Source organism: Oryctolagus cuniculus, chromosome 11 (assembly GCF_051225735.1).
Source record: "Oryctolagus cuniculus isolate XC-2025 breed Fujian yellow rabbit chromosome 11, ASM5122573v1, whole genome shotgun sequence".
In the NCBI taxonomy this organism is placed as follows: domain Eukaryota; kingdom Metazoa; phylum Chordata; class Mammalia; order Lagomorpha; family Leporidae; genus Oryctolagus; species Oryctolagus cuniculus.
The window spans coordinates 121235475-121256703 of record NC_142877.1 but is presented as its reverse complement, the minus strand read 5'-3'; the positions used below and the strand labels follow the sequence as shown (position 1 = coordinate 121256703).

Sequence of the window (21229 nt, the reverse complement as noted above, 5' to 3'; positions counted from 1 at the left end):
CCAAAGTGTCCCGCGTGGGGCCTGGGAGCCTCTGCCGCCCCCAGCCCCCGGACCCCGCGGCACCCGCTGTGTGCTCGCACCCCTGCAGCCTCTCCGCCTCCCTGAGCCAGGTGAGGAAGGCAGCGAGCAGGATGGCGCATGGGCGGCCCTGTGGCTGAGCAGGGGCAGAGCTGGGGCCCAGGGGGATGAGGAGACAGAGGAGGGCGGGACAGCACGAGTGTGTGGCACCCTTGTCCCTTCAGGGACACGGCCCGGCATCCAGCGCAACCTGCAGTGGACGGACGGACGGACGGACGCGCAGACGGGTGGTGGGTGGGTGAACAGGAAGAGACTGCAAATGACTGACCTTGCATGGCTTGCCGCCTGGCCCGGTCCAGGCCTCCTGGGGGCTCCCGGGGGCTGGGGCTCAGGAGGCCACGCCGCCTCAGGTGCACCTGACCCCAGCGACTTCGGAAGGCAGGCAGATCCAGTGCTGACATCTCCCCTGGCTGAGCCACAAGTGTCCCTGGGCAGCCTCAGCTGGGCAGAGCCCAGTCTCCAGAGAACCCACCGCCCCCAGCCCAGTGCCAACCCTGGGCACGCCTCCCTGCCCTGCCCTCTGTCCTGTGGGACCCAGAGCCTGCCTCCTGCCCCCAGACTGGCAAAGCCTGTGCCCAACAGTGTCCCCCTCGGCTCCACCCAGTGCCCACTGTCCGGGCACCCACTTGCCTGGCAGCCATGGTGTCTGGACCCCTGGCACTGTCCAGCGCTGGTCACCACAGGTACCCCAGCTGCCCCCAAGCCTCACATGACCATGCCAAGCAACTGGAGGGCCCTGAGCCTTAGCACAAAGCGTTTTAGGTTTATTTAAATAAAAATTATAATTTATACAAGACTTTTTCTTTTAACAAGGTATCCTTAAAAATGTTACAGAGGTTTTCTTTGTTTTTATCGGTTCTTCAGAATTCTGTTGAACAGGAATCACACTGGTAACAACTATGTACAGATCCAAGACAGACCAGCGCGCCAGCCGTGGCCAGACATCCACCCTAGTTCACGATTAGTCGCAGAATGGAGTCTGCCCGGTTCCCGCCAACAGGGCCCTGCTCTGCTTCTGGCCCCCTGGGACCCCAAAACGGGCCTGCTGCTGGCCAATCTGGGGCGGGCCCTGACGCCCCGCCCCCCAGTGTGTGGTCAGTTTTCATCTCCCTTTCTCCTTAAAGGGACTCCAACTTAACCACCTGCCCTGCTGAACAACCCACCCCCTGTGCTTGGGACAATTGTAGTGCCTTACCAAAGGCACAGACCCGGAGCCCCCGGGCCTGGGGAGGAGCGTCACCCTGGCGGCCATCCCTGGGGACAGGTCAGGCCCACCCAGGGGCTTCCCGGTGGGCTGCGTCTCCCCCAGGTGCACCGAGAGCTGACTCGCCGCTTAGCCAGGGTCCCATCTCCATTTACGAGGCTGATGTGCAGAATCTGGAAGACTGGCAGCTGCACGGCCAGGATGTGTGCGCCCCCCCCATCCCTAGCCCTGGCGGGTGACCCCCGGCCCCTGTGAAAGGCTGACCTGGGCCCACGCCACAAGTCTCCCCCACCCTGGATGAGGATTGGAGCAAAGGTACAAATCACATCTGAAAAATGATACAAAAATAAGAAAAACAGCTCGCTCTCTGTAAAAAATATAATCTTCTGTTTCTTCAAAAAACAACAATCTAGTGACACCCAAAGGACTGGGGACAAGCGGAAGGTGTGGGAGGGCCCCACCGCGGAGACGGGCAGAGCGGGAGGTGCCCGCGCCAGTCTCCACCCGGCTTCCTGCTCACGGCAGAGCCACCTGCAGACGCCCCAGGATAAACCCGTCACACGTGCTCCCGCTAGTGGGCATCCCCCAGCACTCGGCCACTCCCCAAAGCCCGTGGGGAGGATGCTCCAGCCCCCACCCCAGCCACCCCCAGGGCTGCTGCCGGGGGCGGGGTCACTTGAGCACAACCAAAGCTCAGAGCACCCCAAGAGCCCCTCAGTGTCCCCCTGGCTTGTCCAGAGAGCACAGGGGACGAAGCTGTGCTTCCACCCTTCGGCCACCGACTCCAGGGTCCCATCTGGAGAGGCCGGACTCGGGGAGGGCGGGCCACCCAGCATGCCCAGTGCTCCCAGCAGCCTCTCTGCTCCCGCAAAGGTGCCCCGCCCCACCCCCACACCACGAGGACAGCCAGAGGAGGGTTGGGCTGACGGAGGTGGGCTGGCTCGTCTCTTGGCGGGCAGTCAGGGCCTCCGTGGGGCTGCTCGCTGCTTCTTAACCCCAGGAGGAGGGGCCCGCCACGCGCCTCGGCTATGGCTTTGGTGGCGGAAGAACTTCTGGCCTCTGGAGAGCCTGCAGGGTGACCCTCCCCTGCCCCCAGGCTGGGCCGGAGGACACGGTCGTGTGCTTGACAAGGCCAAGGCAGTGCGTGGCCACAAGTCCCGTGGACGGCCCTGGGGCTCCTCTGCCCTGGTGTCACTCGGGCGCCTGCGGTGCCATGCCCGGGCACCGCCGTCGGGAGCCCCAGGCCCCTCGTGCCAGGTCCGCAGAACGCAGGGATCGATGCAACCAAAACCGCAGGGCAGGGGAGTTATTGCCGAAGGTCAGGAGGATATCCATGGTTCTTCCACGACCGGAGTGTTTCAAAGCCCCCGCCATGCCCCGGGGAGTCAGTGCTAGCTGTCGCCACCGGCGGCCGCCGCTGCGGTGATCTTCATGTACTGGCTGAAGATGGTCTCGAACGCTTCGTCCCTGTGCACCATGGCGCCGAACACGAGCGGCTGCCAGGGAGGGAGCGCCGGCGGTGAGCGCCACAACCGAGCCCCGGGCCAGCCGCAGCCACGCGGGCTCTCGGGGCCAGACGCAGTTCCCACCCGGAAGTGCCCTCCTGAGCCCCCCCACCCCCCCGTCACCCTGGGCCTTGCCTCCCTGAGGGTCCCATGACTGCAAGCCCCACCACCACCACCAAAGGCTGCGATCTCGACACGAGGTGGGTGTTGCCACAAGGGCCGGAGGGGGCTGTGCCCAAGCTGCCCGGCCTCTAGCCCCGAGCTCGTCCCAGCCAAGCCCCAAGCCACCCCAGCCCCTCAGCCACCTGCCAGGCACCTACCTTCTGGGTCGATGGCGTCGACACAGCGATCCCCATGCCCGAGCCCGGGAGGACAGACAGGACTTTGTACTGGAAGAAACGTTACAGCCGTCAGCATGGGTCTTCCCGGCACGACCCCGAGGGCCTGGTGTGCAGAAGAACCCGAGTAACCTCGCCCTTCGGGCTGAGAGCGCAGAGCCGCCCGGGGCCTGTCCCGCCCTGCGCCAGCTGCCAGCCTGAGCCCAGGGAGGGCCGACCCCCAAGGACACCGCATGTGGGGACACCCACTCCAGAGCCTGGCGCCCATGGGGCACCCTCAGTGCTGCCAGCGTCCCGACCACGAGTGCGCACCATTTCTCCACAGGGGGAGGGAGGGGTGGTCCCCCACAGTCCAGGGGCGGGCGGTGGGGGTGCACCCACAGGCATGTTCCTTGTGCCGAGCCACACCGGAGATCGGCTAAGCAGCTCCCGGAGCACTGGCGCTTCCGTGCCCCGCTCTAAGCCACACCGTGGCAGCAGCCTGGGCCCTGGGCTAGCAGGGTGGTGGGCACAGCGGAGCCCACCCGTAATGGAGACACAGACCTCACTGCCCCGTCTCCTCATCTGTACCACGGGAGCCACAGTGTCACCCCACACGGACGTGGTGCCCCGAAGGGGGCTCCATGTGAGCCCTCCACAGATGAGCCCTGCTCCGGGCAGCAGCAGCCTCCAGATGGCCCCCCAGCTCCAGGCCGCACTGCACCCTGGGAAACCCTCACGCTCCCCTCCTGCAACCCGGCAGGGGTCAGCGGCGCCCACCTTCTGGATGTCGGTGATGTCCAGCAGCTTGATGACCTTGTTCCTCTTGGAAGACCCGGATTTGGAGCTTTCAAAGCACAGGTAACTAGGGGGGGGCGACGGGAAGGGGACGATGCAGCGAGTGAGGTGGGCGTGGCCCCGGCCCCCGTGGAGGACCCCCCCCCCCCCATTTCAAAACCACCGCTCGGCGGTGCTGAGCTAAGACTGGCTCTCGACATTGGATCTCCAACAGGAGACGCGGGAGTCCCTGAGGCCTGGCTGGGGGTCTCCAGGCACAGAGGGAGGCTTCCTAAGGCGCTGGGGCAGGCAGCCCCCAGCCCACGCGACACTCACTTCTCCGTCACGTACAGGACCCCGTTCCTGATGTAGTCGGTCGGCATCTTCCGGTCCCTGTTGATGAGGCAGCAGCGCCAGCCGCTCTCACACACTGCCCAGGAGAGACCCAGCCTGTGACGTCGGCCCCCCTGCAAACGCCCTGGAGCCCATCAGCACGAGTCTCCCCGCCAAAGAACGTCCCGGCACGAGCGCAGGAACCCATGGGGGCCTGCCAGGTGCTGGCTTCCTTGTGGGAAGCTGAGGTCGCATGGCGGTGCCCGACATGCCACACTGCAGCCAGCAGCCGCCGTGGCCACCCGACCCTAGGCCAGCCCAGAGCATGGGGGCACATCAAAGCACAGGTTCCCCACCCCCCCAAGCTCCAAGTCTCCCGCTGCAGGGGGCAAGGCAGGAGTTTCATGCGAGGCCCTTCCTGGAAGACAGGCCACAGACCACCTGCCACGAGACAACAGCTCTAGCGCCACAGAGGGCCAGAGGGCCAGGGCCTGTCTGGGCTGGGCCGCAGGCCTCAGAGCTGACGCGGGGCTCCCTCCAGCCGCTGGGCATCTGAGTGTCTGCTGGGGAGGCAGGGAGGCCAGGGTCGCCCAGGCCGGCCTCCACCCTGTCCCCGTGCCCGGCCAGGCCGCAGGCCCACCACACACACCTGCCAGTGGCCGCTCGTTCTCGGTCAGGTTAAAGATCTCGTGGAAGTTGCCCTTCTTGGTGGTGTGGCAGCGACCGGACTCTTCGTCCTTGCTCAGGCCAGCCGGCGCACTGGACACGTAGCTCCGAGACGTGGCCGTCTGCAGCTGCCCACAGCACATGAGGCCCCAGTCAGGCCCTGGGCAGGGAGACTGGCCCACAGGCCCCCCCAGCCATACTGCTGCCACTTCTGGCCACTGACAGACACCAACGCCCCTTGTGCAGGCTCTGGGCCAGCCCACACAGCGACACCCCGCCCCCCAGCCCCGCCAAGCCCACGTGGTCCTCGGGGAGGCCGTGATGGCTTCAACGTTTCAGGAATCAAATCCAGCCATGGGACAGGCCACAAAGGAAACCACAGCACAGCACAGGCACGGCATCGGCTCCCAGCAGGCCGAGGGGCTGCACACGGACACCGTACCTTGTCATGCCCAGACAGCTGGCCAAGAGGGAGACAGCAGACACACGTACGACCAGGACAGGACACAGAGCGGGTGGGCTCGGGGGCGGGAGGGCGGTCAAGTGGGAGGAGCCTTGCAGCCTGGGGGGGGTGCCTCGGCCCCTGCTCTCTCCCCACCTCGGTGGCCTGCACTAAGCAAACTTGAGCCCCAGGAAAGACCCTGCCCGAGCCACCCCAGGGCCGACTGGCCCCTTGCCTCCTCCCACACAACGGGCTGGGGCAGGGGCTGCCTGACTCTGGGGCAGCGTCCGTCTGTGGGCCAGGCCATCAGGCCAGCTGGGCTCAGCTTCCCGACAAGCTCTGCTGTGTGGGACCCCCAGGGGCACCCGTGGGTGGGTCCTAAGAGGACACCCATACACAGAAGGTGCTCCAGGCCCCCTTCCACCTGGAAGCCCTCCTGGGCCTTCCCAGGAGCCCTGCTGGGACCAGAACTTCCCCTCCCACCTGAGGGACCCCAAGATCTCCCACATCCTGGCTCAGGGCCCTGGGCCCAGCGCCACAGGACTCACGACTGGCCTGTAGCTGGCCTGCGCCCTTCTCGGGGGCTGCTCGCCCTCAATGTCTGAACCTCTCAGTCAGGAGCAGAGCGAGGTGGGTACCCCCATCCCCAGGCTCCGGCTCTCAGCAGCACACCCTCCTGCCCCGAGCTGGCTCCGTGGGGACCCCCAGTCCAGCCCAACTGCCGCCCGTGGCAGTGTGGTCCCAGCAGAGGACCGGAGATGGCAGGGGACAGTTTCTCAATGCTTTGAGTTGGTGGTTTCAAGGCCACCCCCCAAAATATGAGAGCTGCCCACTTCCCAAGGTGCCGGGAGGGACGGGTGGGCTGGGGCTCACCCTGCGGGACACGGCGTTGCCGGAGCGCTCCTTGAGCTGCGGGTCGGTGGGCAGGCTCTTCCAGATGATGTAGGGCGTGTCGTACCTGGCGCGCAGCCGCGGGCAGCGCTTGAAGATGAAGTCGATGAGGAAAAACTTGATGCCCGCGTAGAGCCCTGGAGGGGACAGAGTCCCGCTTTGTCCCGAGCTCCACGGGGGACAGGGAGAGGCCAGGGCCCCTGAGCAGACGCCCAGGGCAGGTGGGGCTGGGGCCAGGGCCCTGGCGTCACGCATGCAGACATGCTGGTGCACGCCATCTCCGCGGCCCTGAGGTCTGACCCCGCCACAGCGTGGGAACTCCCATGGATTCCCACCGCACCGCGGTGATAGGGAGCGCGCCCCGGTCAGCGGCTCCGCGCCGGCCCAGGTGCCCGTAGGTGCTACTGGCACAGGTTTTTGTCTTTCTCCCCACAGTGCACGGGCCCCCAGCCTGTTGCCCCCAGGGAGGAGACTGAGGACCCCTCAGGACATGGGGTGGGGGGGATACAGCACTGGGACGGGAGGCCGCTGCCCCAGTGTCCCTGCTCGGGCCCAGCGGGGCCTGTGCCGGCTCCAGGCTGGGACACGGAGTGACTCGGGGCACGCTGGGTACAGCTCCCTGGGGATGGACCGCGACCTTGGCCTCATGGTTCCTCTCTTAACTTCTTAATGTGAGCAGGGCCACCCAAGGGGCTGGACACAGCTCAGCTCTCTGCTTCCCCACTCTGCTGAGGCCCCCCGCTCAGAGCTCGGGACCTCTCCCCACGCCGGGGTCTCGGGCCACTCCTGCAATGGGATCACAGCCGCTGCCCCCAGCTCAGCCCACTCCAGCCATGCTCCAGGGGCTGCTGGGTGTTCCCACTCACGCAAGCCGGCACCCTCCACCACCCCCTCCCCAGCCCCACCTCCCCTCCCCGCCAGGCCACCACCCGGGCTCCCCGTGGCCTCTCTGCCCTCCCACACCAGCACCCGCAGCCTGAGCCCAGTGCAGCCAGGAGCTCCCAGGTGGGCTCCCAGCCCCAGCCGCAAGCTCCCAGACGGTCATCAGCCCCGCGGGTTGAGCTTCCGGGCGAGGGCTGGGTCCTGTGCATTCAGACCCAGGGCAGGCAGCACCACTCTGCACGCCTGGCCCCCACCCCCGCCAGAATCAAACCATCATCTCCCTCAAGCCTCAGCTCACCACTGGCACCCGCCTTGGGCGCCACTGCCTGTGCGGCAAGCCAGCAGCCCCTTAACCCCTCCCCCTTGCCCATCTGCCTGCCTGCAAACCCCTGGCTCTGCCTTCCCAGCAGCTCTGACCCACGGCCAGGGCCCCTCCGCCCCAGCACACCCACTCCCACAGGCCACACCTGCCCTCGGTCTCACCCGCCAACAGGTAAACCAGCAAGAAGCACAAACCCAGGTAAGTGCCGGGAAGGGCACATGTCCAGTGATGAGATGGAAACGAACTCTGGCATCCAGTCTGGGTGGCAGGGACGGAGCCACAGGAAGCCACCAAGAGGGCCCGTCCACCCGGGACCTGCCACCCACGAGCTCCTGCTGCCGCTGGAACTCGGCTCCGTGATTTCCTTGGGGACTGTCCCTCCTGCTGCTGTGGGGGCAGGGCTGGACGCTCACTGAGCGAGCCTGCAGAGCCTGGCCTGGCCTGAGGACTCCGGCACGCAACTGCCCCCCACCCCCCACCCCCGTCTCCACTGCTCATGTCCCGGGAAAAGCATGCTTTGTGAACCCCGCAATTCGACCTGGCCCAGGAGGACAAGGCCCGCAAGGCCAGCTCCTGTGGTGTCCACTCCCAAGCTCCAGGCCCCACACAACACGGTCCTCCCCGCCAGCTTCCAGGAGACCAACTGGAGACACAAGTGCTTCAGGCGCACTTGAACTTGGCCTCACACGGCAGCTACCACCCAGCTCGCTGCACCTCAAACCGGGCTCTCGGCCCCACCCAAGGCCCACAAGCGCTTGGAGACTCCAGCTGCAGGCACCCAGCGTGGGTCCCCGAGGGACGGGTGGACGGGTCCACGGGCACGACAGGAGCCAGGGGGCGCGAGAAGCTGAGGACGGCGCTTTCTGCGTGCCTCTGGCTTTCCGGCAGGCTCTTCCCCGAACACTGGCAAACAGCAGAGGACGGCAGGCCAGGGTGAAGCCGGGCCCCTCCGAGCCTGCACGCCGCACCGCGTCTTACCTACAGCGAGCCCCACCAGGCGGTAGGGGAAGAAGCAGGAGGCCAGGAAGGCAGCCCACAGCGCCACGTACAGCTTCTGTGTGATCTCGGGCTGGACCCACATGAACAGGCTGTGGGGAGACGGGGAGGTCAGGCAGGGCGGGGCGGGGCGCGGCGGGGCGGGGCGGGGCAGGGGTGTGTGTGCTCATCAATCACTCACTTCTTGATCTTCTCCAGGATGTCCGCCATCTTGCCAAACAGGTTCTGTGCGAAGAAGAAACCGGGGACGGCCGTCAGTCACGGCGCCATGCGGGAGGGCCTGCGGCCCCACTCACTGGAGACCCAGGCCGCGTCTGGATTTCCGCACAAGGCCCGGCCCACCAGCCAGATTCCACCAGGAGAGCACCCTGCCCCTCAGGGTCGCTGGTGATGACCGCCCGCCAGAACGGAGGAGCGCCCAGGCCCGGAGCCCAGGCGTGCCGCCCGGGCCCACCACGGGCACTGGACAAAGCGGGAGACACGGAGGGCCTGGCCCGGCGCGGTACCTGAGCTTTCTGGGCCACGTCCAGCACCAGCTGGAACTTCTCCGACACCGTCAGGTCCTCCTTCGGGGGTTCCTTTAATCAAATGGGAGAGAGAATTTTCCACCGGAATCTAATGGCACGCAGGCTCCCAGCCCCAAGCACCTGTGGTCGCCCTAATGTCCCCGCATGGCTGGGAGAGTGGGTGCCCAGAGGCGGCCCTCGGGGGCTGAGCCAAACTCTGACTCATTCTCAGGGCACCTGCGCCCCCTCCCCCTTACAGGCGGGAGACCGAGGCCCACCCCATCCCGATGCGAGTCACTCATTCAGCAAGGAGCGCTGAGCAGGCTCAGGGCCGCGGCCGTCCCTGCCGTCTGCACGTGGACGACCTACTCAGACCTCGGATGAGGCTGGGACCCGCCCCACTCGGCCCTGCCCACCCCCCGCCCCCGGATCTCCCTCTGGAGCAAACAGCTGCACAATTTTTGGCTTTTCCAGCCGTGCAGCCTGAGTGCAAAAGCAGCCACGCCAGTGTGCAGTGTGCGCCGAGCAACCACTGATCAACCGGGCAGTGGGGAGGACGTGGACAGAGTCTTGCGTGAAAACACAGCTGCTCGTCCAGCCCTGCTCGCCTCCCACCTGGCCCCTCGGGTCAGCACGGCCAGCCCTGCTGGGGAAGGCAGCCAAGGCCGCCCGGGCAGGCCACGGGCTTCGCCTACAGCCAGGCTTGGGCCGGAGGTGATGCACCCCCCACCCCACCGGCCAGGGCTCCTGGTGGGGTCCACACAGGCTCAGCTGAGACCTCCGTGAGGCCTGACCCAGCAGAGATGGGTGAAGGGACCCTCTGCCTCCAGGACTCACCACGGCCTCGGACACCTCCGGCACAATGCTCCACTGTATCCGCCAGCCCCTGCCAACGGAAGCACCTGCGTTTTAACAGCAGCGCTGTCTGCACCTGCGCTCCCTGCCTCAGCGCAGGGCCCACGACGCCGGGCAGACTCAGAGAAGGGGCTGCTGGGAGCCCCTGCCTTTGGCCTCCAGCACCGCCAGGACCACTCCCAGCTCCGAGTGGGGGTTCTGTGTCCCTTCCCCAACAAACCCCTCCCCTGGAGACCCCCCGGTGGAGGGCACAGACTTAAAGCAGCAGGAGGTGCACGGGCATCAGCTGAGACGCCACGTGTGTGGGCGGGCCCTGCCCAGGACTGGGGCTGCCGACCCGTCCAGGGCTCTGAACGTCGCCCCTTCTGCAAAGTCGCCCCCAGGAGCCGGGCACGGAGCAGGCTGGAGGAGACCGGTGCAGCTGAGCGAGCACCAGTACCAGGCTCCCCGCCAGCCAGGGGTGAGCTCGCTCTGGGGCAACCGCAGGACAAGGGTGCATCCCAGCGTGCTGGCTCCCCGTGAGCCCCTCCCACAGCCTCCAAGGGAAAGGGGTGCTCAGAAGACCCGTGGAGTGGCGCAGACGTTGACTGGGGCCAGTGCCTGCCAACGTGCGGCACACAGGCTGCCCTCCCCAGCGCTCTCGCTGCACCCCAGCACCTCCGGCACGCCCAGCAGTCACACCTGCCCCCTGCTGGGTGACCTTGACTGCGGGTGATTTGGGGACTACCCGCCAGCAGCTCCAGACAACCAGGGCGGGTGGCTGTGCTGCCTAGGGGTCCTGGAGCCTACCAGAGGACACCTGCAAATGCCAGTGCCTGGCACATCCTGTGTCCTGGTGGCGTGACACAGGGAGGCGGCACAGCCAGGCACACGGCGGATGAAGCGGCTGCAACACCTGCTCACCTACCTGGCGATGAGGTAATTGAGGGACAACCTCAGAATTGCCAGAAATAAGAACATGGGGATGGCCCAGCCGTGCCACACGGCGTTCATGTACACCTGTGGGTGAGAGCGGGCAGGGGAGGTTAGGGCAGCGGGCCTTTGGTTCAGGGCAAGCTACCGCCCTCCCGCCGCTCCCTCCACTAAGAGAAACCATGGGGCTGGCGCTGAGCACAGTGGGCAGAGCTGCCGCCTGCAACGCCAGCATCCCATCCGGGCACTGGCCCGGCTACTCCATTCCTGATCCAATGGCCTGGGAAAAGCAGTGGAAGATGGCTCAAGTGGCTGGGTCCCTGCACCCGTGTGGGAGACCCGGATGAAGCTCCTGGCTCCAGGCTTCCACCCAGGAAGTGGGAGTGAACCAGTGGGTGGAAGCCCTCTCTCTGTCTCTCCCTCAGCTGGGATCGGAGGAAGAGAGCAAGACCCCCGACCAGGCGTCCCCCCGACTCCAGCTCAGCACCAGTGAACCTGCAGGGGGCCACTTCAGTCCGGCCCACCTGTGTCAGGCACGGGGCTGAGGACACACAGCAGATGCCTGGAGGGGCAGGAGCTGTGGCCGGGAGGTGGGTCGGAACTGCACGCAGGGCCTGGGCCCAGGCAGCGCTGGCCTCAGGGAGTGGTGTATTGAGGTGGCAGAAGGCACTGGTGGTCAGCTAAAACTGGCATCTCCTGCCACACCCGACCAGCCAGTGTGCAAAGACCCGCTCTCCCAGCCAGACCGGCCTGTTGGGGGAACTGCCCAGGGACCCGGCCTATTCAGGGGACCTGCACCCCGGGACCCGGCCTGCTGGGGGACCTGCCCAGGGACCCGGCCTGTTCAGAACACCCGCCCAGGGACCCCGCTTGTTCGGGGGACCTGCCCAGGGACCCCGCTTATTCAGGGGAACTGCCCAGGGACCCGGCCTGTTCAGGGGACCTGCACCCCGGGACCCGGCCTGTTCGGGGGACCTGCCCAGGGACCTGGCTTGTTCGGGGGACCTGCCCAGGGGCCCGGCCTGTTCGGGGGACCTGCCCAGGGACCCGGCTTGTTCGGGGGACCTGCCCAGGGACCCCGCTTGTTCAGGGGATCTGCCCAGGGACCCCACTTGTTCGGGGGACCTGCCGGGGATGGTGCTGCCTCCTGGAGCTCTGTGGTGCCCGAGAATGCAGGGGTGGGGGTGGAGGTGGGGGCAGCGTGCATCCTGGTCCTTCTCACACCACAGTGCCTCCCAGCCCTGGGTCCCGGGGCCCCGTGGAGCACCAGGTAGGGGAGACAGAGAGGAGCAGCTGGGAGCTGCTGCAGGACTGGCAGGTGGCCGGGCCTCCTGTCTCCAGAGCTGCCAGCAATGCCAGCCCCACGTCCCCCTGACCCTCCCAGGTCCCGTGGCTCTCGGAGGCCAGGCCGGGGCCCCAGGGTCACCGGGCACCTGTCAGGAGCCCCCTCGGCTGCTCCCGCAAGCTGGCGAGCAGGCCCCGAAGACCCCTCCCGGGAACACTGCTGCAGGGACCTGCCTCTGCACACAGCGACCACCACACGCGTCCAGGGTCCCAGGTGCCACACAGGACCACACCCAGCAAATCCGAGCTGGTCCTCCAACTACAGCAGCTCCGCTGTGCCCACTTTACAGGTGAACAAACTGAGGCTGCGACTGTCTCTGATGCTCAAGGAAGTGCGGCTGGGGGCAGGGGTGGGGGGAGGGTGGCTGCAGGGCCCCACCCCGGGGAGCACTCACGGTGAAGGCGATGGCAGAGGTGTAGATGGAGTACCAGTCGGACAAGGCAGACAGGTTCTTCACAAAGTTCGTGACGGGCTTGGCACCGCGCTCTGGGGACAGAAAAGGCCGCAGCGCCCAGTGGGTCAGCCGCACAGCCTGCTGGCTGCACTCGGCGTCGGGCCAACTCCCCGCCCCCGCCCCTGGAGGGGACGGAAACCAAAGCAAGCAACCCAAGACCAAAACTGGCATCAGCCAGCTCCCGCTGTGCCGGGCCCCGGCCTGGATGCTACCCACTGTCCCCGCGGGGAAGTGCCCTCTGACCTCACGCCCAAGGGGAGGAGTCACGGCAGTGACCACTGCCCACCCCAAACACCGGAGGACACACTCTGCACTGACCACAGGGCAGCAGTGGCCAAGGAGGGCCCCACCCTTCCTCGGCCCCCAGATACAACGGGCTTCCTCCCGGGGTCGGGGCGGTGGTCCCAGGCAGCTCAGGACCCTGCCCCCCCGCTCCCGCCCACAGCGGGCCCGGGCCTGTACTCACTTAGTCGTCTCATGTTTTCAGTTAGCCTGAGAGAGAGGGGAGAGACACGAGTGCCCGGGTCAACTTGGCGGCCAGCTGCCCACCCTTGACCCACAGCCCCTGGCACCTGTCCACCTGCAGGCAGGGATGGCCCTGGCTGGGGCCTCCTGGACAACGGGACCACCCTCTGGCCTCCCACCCGTGCCCTGCAAGACGGCGCCACGTGTAGGCGGCCCGGATTTACCGACCAGACCCCTGAACCCCAAGCTGCCCACCCAGTGCGGGGGTGGCCTCTGGGCAGTGGGCGCCCGGCCTTGAGCAGGCGGGGCGTGGCCGAGCCGGCTCCACAGCCCCCGGGAGCCGCGCCAACAGCTCCGCATGCCCGGTGAACACCGAAACCTCGGGGCAGGGGCTCTGGGCGCCCTGGCTCCCCCGCTACCTCCGGGCACTGAGGGGCTCCTCTGTCTCCACGGTGCTCTCCTCGGGCTGGAACCTGAAGTCCTCCACGTACTCCCCAAACTTGTCGTAGAACCACTTCTGGACGCGGGAGGGCACCCCCTGGCCCCGGCGCTCTGTGGGGACGAGGCAGAGGCCCGCGATGGGGTGGGTCCCAGGATCTCGGGGCACAGAGAACTGAAGGCGCAAGTGCAGGCCAGAGCCGCGGACGCCGCGCGCGCCCGGCCAGGCCTCTCCTCGGCCCCCTGCGGTCCACGTCAGCCTGCCTTTGTCTCTGGTTTGTCTGGGAAGCGGCTGGGTGGGCTCAGCACCCCACACCCTGTGGACGCTGAGGACAGCCAGGGGGAGATGGAGGAGTGTGTGTGGGCGTGTGCACACGCCCAAGCCTGTGTGAGGGAATGAGTGTGCAAGCATGTGTGATGAGTGCAAGTGTGAGGCTGAGTGTGTAGTGCAAACGAGTGTGTGACTGTGTGCAGGTATGTGCATGCGGGGGGCATGTCTGAGAGGTGGGGGACGCACGTGTGTGTGTGCTGTGTGTCTATGCGTGCTTGCTGTGTGTGTACGAGCGTGTGAGCCTGTGCACATGCGTGTGTAGAGGGCACATATGTGAACATATGCACTGTGAGGGCGTGTGCATGCTGTATGTGTGGGGACGTCTGCGCACGTGTATGAGCGTGCGGGTGTGTGTACACGCATGTGCTGAGTGTGCAGTATGTATGTGTGTGCTGTGAGCATGTGTGTACACGTGCGTGTGTGCTGTGTATATGTGCACTGTTATGTATGCAGTGTGTGTGTGAGCATGTGTGCTGGGGTACACATGTCTATATGAGCATGTGGGTGTGTATACATGTGTGCAGTATGTGTATGTGTGTGCTGTGAGGGTGGGGTGTGCATGAGCGTGTGGGTGTGTGTACACGTGTGTGTGCAATGTGTGTATGTGTGTGCTCTGTGTGGGAGTACATGTATATGAGCATGTGTGGGGTGTGTACGTTTGTGCACGCCGTGGGGGGTGCATGTGTATGAACATGTGGGAGTGTGTACATGCGAGTGTGCTGAGGGGGGTGCGTGTGTACAAGTGTGTACATGTGTGTGTGTGCGCCGTGGGGGGTTGCGTGTGTATGCATGAGCGTGCATGCATGGATATGTGTGCGCCCCCTGTGCGGCTGCGTGTGCATGTGCACACGTGAGGGGCTGCGTGCTGAGCAGGCAGGGCCCAGGGGGCACAGGGCCGGTGCAGGTGAGCTCATGGGGACCCCAACCCACACCACCAGGGAGGAGCCCCCGCACGTGGTCAGGAAGTCCTCTGGTTGCCCCCACCATCTAAAAACCGGGAAAGATGTTAGAAACGTCAAACTCTGCCAGGCCACGCCCTGGGAGAGGTCCAGCCCCGCCCCCAGCCCCGCCTCTGTTTCCCGACTCCACACCAGGTGGGGCCAAGTCCCGGGACCCAGGGCCCTGGGCTCGGCTCTCCAGCCCCTCCCAGCACAGGCAGGGGTCCCCATGAATGGTCACCACGGGGAGGCAACGGGCCTGCGGCCGAGACACTCCCAGACCGCAAGGCGCGCAGTGCTGCACAGGACGAGCTCAGCGCCAAGGGCTCCGCTCCGTCCCGGGGCTGAGCCACGTCCTGGCCGCAGCTCCCGGCCGCCCACTCAGGCCCTTTGCCGGGGACCCAACGGCCGCCGTTTGCTCTGAGGACCCGGCAGCTCGGCAGCTCGGAGAGAAACGCAGGCCCAGCTCCAGACTCCCGGATGTGCACGAGGTCCTGGGAACAAACCCACCCCACCGCCCGCCCGCCCGCCCATAGCGCCTACCTGCCCCGTTGCTGACCGGGGCCTGCCCCTTCGGTGCCTGCGGAGACTGTGCCGTCTGCTCCTCGGTTCTTAAAGAGACGGAGAGAGGGCGAGAAGCCGGTCAGTCCCACCGACGGCATCCGTCAGGCAGGCCAGTGCCGCACGCGGGCTGCGCGCCGCACACTGCTGGGGTCAGCCGGCTCCCCGGCCATCCCTGGTGACGGCGGCAGGGCCCGCACAGAGATGTCTGACGGCACACGCGCTGTGTTTTCACCAACAAGTGAACGGTGCGAGCTGCCAGAGGCCTCTCTTTCTCGCCAGGCTCACGGTCAATGGCTGACGACGTCCATCGGTCTCTTAATGGAAAGACACGACACGCACCCCGCAAGGCCCAGGCTGGACGACAGCCCGCCAGCTGCCTGTGCCTACGTCCCAGCTCTGGGAGGGGCCGCCTGCGGAGCGCCTGAGCACCTGCCAGACCCTCCCCAGCGGTGATCCAGACCCTGCCCTCAGGTGCCGCGGCCTCCTGTAGCCAGCCGGCCCAGGCCACCGCACCGCAGTGCCCTGGGCGACAGCTGCGGCACAGCCGTACCGGCTCCCCACAGACCTGGGGGGGGGGCTGGAAGTGGCACAGAGGGACCAGGAGGGAGCGTGGCCCCCCTCTGCTCACGTCGCAGGAGCTCACACCACAGCCCCAGGAGCCAGCTCGGGCTTGCGCCTGTCACTGTCATCTGTGGGGACACAGCGGGACGGACAACATGGACAGCGGTGGGCAGGGCTGGCACCTGAGTAGCAGGCGGGGGTGGAGTCCCAAAGTGGGGAATCATGTCGTGAGGAGGGGCCAGGCCTCCACGCGCCCACCCGAGGCTGCTCAATTGACCACGCCCAGGGCGACCTGCCAGGAGGCGGAGTCGCCGGGGACAGGACCAGGGACCAAGGGCGCGCAGGAGACTCAGCAGCCCCGCTCTTGGGCAGGTGGGCCTGGATGAGCTGGGGGTTCCGGGTGAAGCAACTCAACCAGGAAGCACGAACACTGGCTCCTGCCAAACCTGGGCCGGTGTGCACAGCGAAGACGTGAGCGCGACCACACCTAAGCCACAGTGGTCCTGGGGGGGACGAGTGCCGAGCCGTGGCTGGCCCGGCTTGCTCTGTGTGCAATAACAAGGCCCGGTCACTGCTGGGTGAGCCTCGCCAGCACAGCCACCTGTCGGGGACGGGCACCTGGCCATGCAGGTGCTCGAAGGGGCCTGCAGGGGAGGGGCTGCCCCTGGGAGCAGGTGCTGCAGCTGCAGGGGCGTCTCCCTTCCGCAGGGGCCCAGCACAGGTGTGTGCGGCAGGCTGGCTTCTCACAGAGAGCGACACGCTGAGAACAGGAGGTCCGGTCACCCAGCAAGCGGGCCGTCAGAGTGCACAGGCGTCTGGGAGCCACACACGCTTACCTGGCCTCGATCAGGGGGAAGACCAGGAGCTGAGCTTGGCTCAGGCCTGCCTGGAACCCAGGGCCTGGGGCTGGGGGGCACCGACAGCCGGCAGGGTCTCCTGGTTCCCACACTTGGCCCCTCCTGCTGAGGCCCTGACCCTGTGAGCCCGCTGAGGCAGCCAGACCTGGCCAGCTGCCCTCTGGTCTCCCCCAACCTTCCCAGCTCTGGGGCTGTCAGGGGCAGGGGGCCAAGAAACCACGGGGGGGGGGGGTGGTGACCCCAAGATGGCCCAGGCAGGTACTGGGTGTGGCCGGACCAGAATTGGAGAAGGCCTGTGCCGCTAACAAGCAGGCTTGACATGGGGAGATTTTCCAAATAAAGGTTCCGAGTGTGATGTGTGTAGATGCAAGGGCATGTATGTGCATTGTGGGTCCTTGTGTGTGCGTGTGTTATGCACACACATGTGCACATGCAGTGGGTGCGTGGTGGGAAGTCTGGGGTAACTGTGTGCATGGTATGATGTGTGCATGTGTGTGCACGGTATGACTGCACATGTGTGTGCATGGTATGGTGTGTGCGTGTGTGTGCCTGGTATGGTGTGTGCCTGGTATGATGTGTGCATGTGTGTGCACGGTATGACTGCACATGTGTGTGCATGGTATGGTGTGTGCGTGTGTGTGCATGGTATGGTGTGTGCATGCATGTGCATGGTATGGTGTGTGCATGTGTGTGCATGGTATGGTGTGTTCATGTGTGTGCAGGGTATGACTGCGCATGTGTGTGCATGGTATGGTATGTGCGTGCGTGTGCATGGTATGGTGTGTGCCTGGTATGGTGTGTACGTGCGTGTGCATGGTATGGTGTGTGCGTGCGTGTGCATGGTGTGACTGCCTGTACCTGCAGGCATGTGAAGTGGCCCACAGCCTCGCGGACGGGCACCAGGGAAAAGCAGGTCACTCCACCGAGCCTGCCCCTCCCTGCACCTGTCCTTCAGGCTCCAGAAGACCCCACACCCTTCCCGCTTGCTCTTTGCTGCTCAGCCCAAGCGGGTCCCAGGGTGGAGCCCACACAGGACGGGTCCCTCTGCACCCTCAAACTGACGCGGGCCAGGCACGGCCTCCACACTGGCACTGGTGAAAGGCGGTCCACGCCCAGGAGCCCGGCTGCGGGGGCCGACAGGCAGCAACACAGTCAGGCTGAGCACGCTGCCCGGCGCCACCAGGGGGCGCTCAGCCTCCAGGAGAGGCGGCCACTCCGGGCCCTGGCCCTGGGCCCAGCTGCAAGGGCAGCGCTCGGCTCTGCCTCTGCGCCACGGAACACAGAGGGCCAGCACAGGAACCCTGCCCCTAAGGCCTGGGCACAGAATAGCACAGTGCAGCTGCTTCCTCCCCGAACAGGTGGAGAGGCCCCCTCCAGGCGCTGCCGGCTTCTCGGAGCTGCTGACCAACAGGGAGGACCCAACAGGGAGTGGGAGGCCGGCCCAGGACACAAAGGAGCCTGGCTTTCCACAATCAAACCCGCGTGGGTGCGCTCACTCAGTGTTAGGCCAAAGGCGGTGTCCACACCCTGAAGGCTGGACACTCAAAGCCCTAACAGTGAAGACCTGGCTCCCAGGTGTCCAGAGGCAGCAGCAGCCAAGGGTCCTGGCGTGATCGGGGTGGGGCTGCAGCTGCCGGGCCCAAGCCTGCGGTGCCGCTGTGGATGCTGTGCAGAGGGACAAGGGGCCTGTGGGCTTTAGATGCAAGGGCATGTATGTGCATTGTGGGTCCTCGTGTGTGCATGTGTTATGCACACGCATGTGCACAGGCAGTGGGTGTGTGGTGGGAAGTCTGAGGGTAACTGTGTGCATGGGTGGTCTGCGACTTGCCATATGGCTCAGGAGGGACCTGCTTCCTGCTGGGGGCATGGGGCAGGGGCGGGGTGAGCGGGGGGCTCAGGGTGCTCAGGGGTCACCGCCCCCCAGGAGGGGTCCTGCTAGGATGAGGGTGTGGCCAAGGCAGGGACGTCCAAGGTCACTGCACACGGTGGGGAGTGGGGGTGCTCAGGGTAGGGTCCGGGTGGGCCACAGAAGCCCCTGCACCAGGAGACCCCGAGACACAGGTCTTTCCCAGACCGAAGCCACAGGCAGGATTCGAACCCACGACGCAGCCCCCCTTGAAGCCCTCTGGGACCGAGAGCAAGGCTCCCCAGGCGCCATGGGTCCAGCCCAGGCTGGGGGTCGGGCACGGTGCCCCACCGTGGGCCTGAGCAGCTCGCGGGGCCCTGCGCACCTGCGCGGGGGGAGGGGCCCCACCGTGGGCCTGAGCAGCTCGCCGGGCCCTGCACACCTGCGCACAGGGACGAGGCCTCACCGTGGGCCTGAGAGCTCGCTGAGCCCTGCGCACCGGGCATGGTGGCCCCACCGTGGGCCTGAGCAGCTCACCAGGCCCTGCACACCTGTGCGCAGGGAGGGGGCCCCACCGTGGGCCTGAGAGCTCGCCGGGCCCTGCGCACCTGCACAGCGGGCACAGTGCCCCACCGTGGGCCTGAGAGCTCGCCGGGCCCTACGCACCCCTGCGCGCGGGGAGGGGCCTCACCTGGCCCGCAGCACCTCCTGCACCTTCTGCTCCAGCTCCGCCCTGCGCTGCCGCTCCCGCTCCAGCTCCTGCCGCAGCGTCTCCGAGTTGGTTTCTTCTCGCAGCTTCCGGAGTTCCTCCTCTGCAGGGGGAGAGGCCAGTGCCCACTGCACGTCCGCTCTGTCCCCAGGCCAGGCGACCACCACGCGTCCACTCCCACCAGCCCAGGTGACCACTGCACGTCCACTCTGTCCCTAGGCCAGGCGACCACCACGCGTCCACTCCCCCTCAGCCCAGGTGACCACTGCACGTCCACTCTGTCCTCAGCCCAGGCGACCACCAGGCGTCCACTCCCACCTGCCCAAGTGACCACCGTGCGTCCACTCCCCCCTCAGCCCAGGCGACCACCAGGTGTCCAGTCCCCCTCAGCCCAGGTGATCACCGTGCGTCCACTCCCACCAGCCCAGGCGGCCACTCCACGTCCACTCCCCCCTCAGCCCAGGCGACCACCAGGCGTCCACTCCCCCCTCAGGCCAGGTGACCACCGTGCGTCCACTCCCCCCAGCCCAGGCGGCCACTCCACGTCCACTCCCCCCTCAGACCAGGGGAGTGTGTCCACTGTGCGTCCACCCCGCCTACAGACTCAGAGTGAGAGGCGAGGGTGCCCAGGAGCAAACAGCCCCAGCACCTGGACCCCGCGGGCAAGCCTGGCCCCCAGAGCAGGACACAGGCCCTGCCGGCAACACCCCCAAATCACAGCAGAAAGCAAACAGGAGCCAGACCCCTGCTGGAGGAGCCGGGGGAGGGCCTGGGCTCCGTGCAGGGGAGGGGCAGGATGGGGGCGGGCCAGGACAGCTGTCAAGGCCACCTGGGGCCCCCCACCAAGGCTCCCAAGGGCAGGGGGTGGGGATGGGGGTGGGGCGGGGGCTGCAGGCCAGCCAGGTCCAATTCCCAGGTGCACACACAGCACGGCAGGGCGGGTCCTGCCCCTCCTCCCTGGGTCCCGCCAGTGCACGCTGGGTCACCTGTCCACGAGCCTGCCGCCCCCTTCTGCCCTCCCTCACACTCCTCAAAGGCCTGCGCAGTGACCTCTGCCCCCAGCAGGGCTACCCAGCTCCGCTCCACAGTGGACAGCTCAGGCAGCCAGGGGTCACACACCCGCCCGAGCCAGCACGGGGACGGAGGTGGGGCCGGGGGCCTGGACCCCCTGAAGGAGCGGTCTCCATCGCAGCCAGTCCCTCTGGGCTCTCCACACCCCACCCTAAGAGACAGCCCAGGCACACGGGGTACTCACCTCTGCCCACCCCACTCTTGTCACCTGGGGCCCAGCACTGTCCCGAGCAGGTCACACAGGCCACGCCACTGCCCAGAGTGTGAGATGCCCAAGCACCTGCTCTGGCCCCGCCCTGGTCTCCAACTGAGCCCACCTCGACCCGGGAGGCACCCAAATCCAGCCCCACGGCCACGTGGCTTCAGTGACCACCCCCAGGACAAGCACGAGGTGGCCTCATGTGCCAGGCACTCTGGACACTTGGGACATGGAAGTGACCTGCACAAGGCCAGATCTCTGGGGAAGGAGACGGCCACAGGCAGCCCTGGAGCAGAGCAGGTGTCACAGGGCAGATGAGGGGCAGCGGACATGGAGGCGATGTGGGGAGGGGCACCTAGGCCACAGGGAAAGCCACAGCGTCCGAGCTTCACCTAAGGAGCCCACAGGCCACTGCGGACAGAGCTCTCCTACTCGGGGCTCGGGTTCTGTGCCTTCCGGGGGCCCTCTCACCCCAGCCAGGAGCAGTGAGCTCTCAGCAGCACCTGGGCCACAGGTGTCCTGCTCGCGGGCAGGAGCCACACACCCCCAGCCAGCGGCGCCTGGAGCTGCAGCAGATCCGGTGCTCCCGGTGGAGCCCCCAGGAAGCACTGGTGCCGGCACAGACAGGAGGGGAAGCCCAGCTCTGAGCCCCACCGCTGCGACCTGGAGGGGACACAGGAAACACAGGGAGTAGGGGCAGCTGAGGGCCAGGACCCAGGCCACCACCCCATGCTCCCGTCACAACCTCGAGAGGGCGACGGTGAC

General features: G+C 66.6%; 1 protein-coding gene across 7 annotated transcripts in view; it reads right to left on the bottom strand.

Annotated features, from left to right (window-relative positions):
* Window positions 1–820: 820 nt before the first annotated feature.
* GRAMD4 (GRAM domain containing 4) overlaps window positions 821–21229 on the bottom strand; it is a 72464-nt gene continuing 52055 nt past the window's right edge. For all 7 annotated transcript variants that reach the window (XM_070053056.2, XM_051828127.3, XM_089307773.1 and 4 more), the window contains 16 exons: window positions 19177–19297; window positions 15201–15268; window positions 13370–13502; window positions 12952–12977; window positions 12426–12517; window positions 10682–10773; window positions 9757–9805; window positions 8920–8991; window positions 8595–8638; window positions 8396–8505; window positions 6196–6350; window positions 4864–5008; window positions 4218–4311; window positions 3885–3969; window positions 3108–3176; window positions 821–2778 (listed from right to left, as the gene is read on the bottom strand). In XM_070053056.2, the coding sequence (XP_069909157.1) occupies window positions 2674–2778; window positions 3108–3176; window positions 3885–3969; window positions 4218–4311; window positions 4864–5008; window positions 6196–6350; window positions 8396–8505; window positions 8595–8638; window positions 8920–8991; window positions 9757–9805; window positions 10682–10773; window positions 12426–12517; window positions 12952–12977; window positions 13370–13502; window positions 15201–15268; window positions 19177–19297 (1460 nt within the window). In that variant the 3' untranslated portion in view covers window positions 821–2673. The remainder of the gene's footprint in view (window positions 2779–3107; window positions 3177–3884; window positions 3970–4217; window positions 4312–4863; window positions 5009–6195; window positions 6351–8395; window positions 8506–8594; window positions 8639–8919; window positions 8992–9756; window positions 9806–10681; window positions 10774–12425; window positions 12518–12951; window positions 12978–13369; window positions 13503–15200; window positions 15269–19176; window positions 19298–21229) is intronic.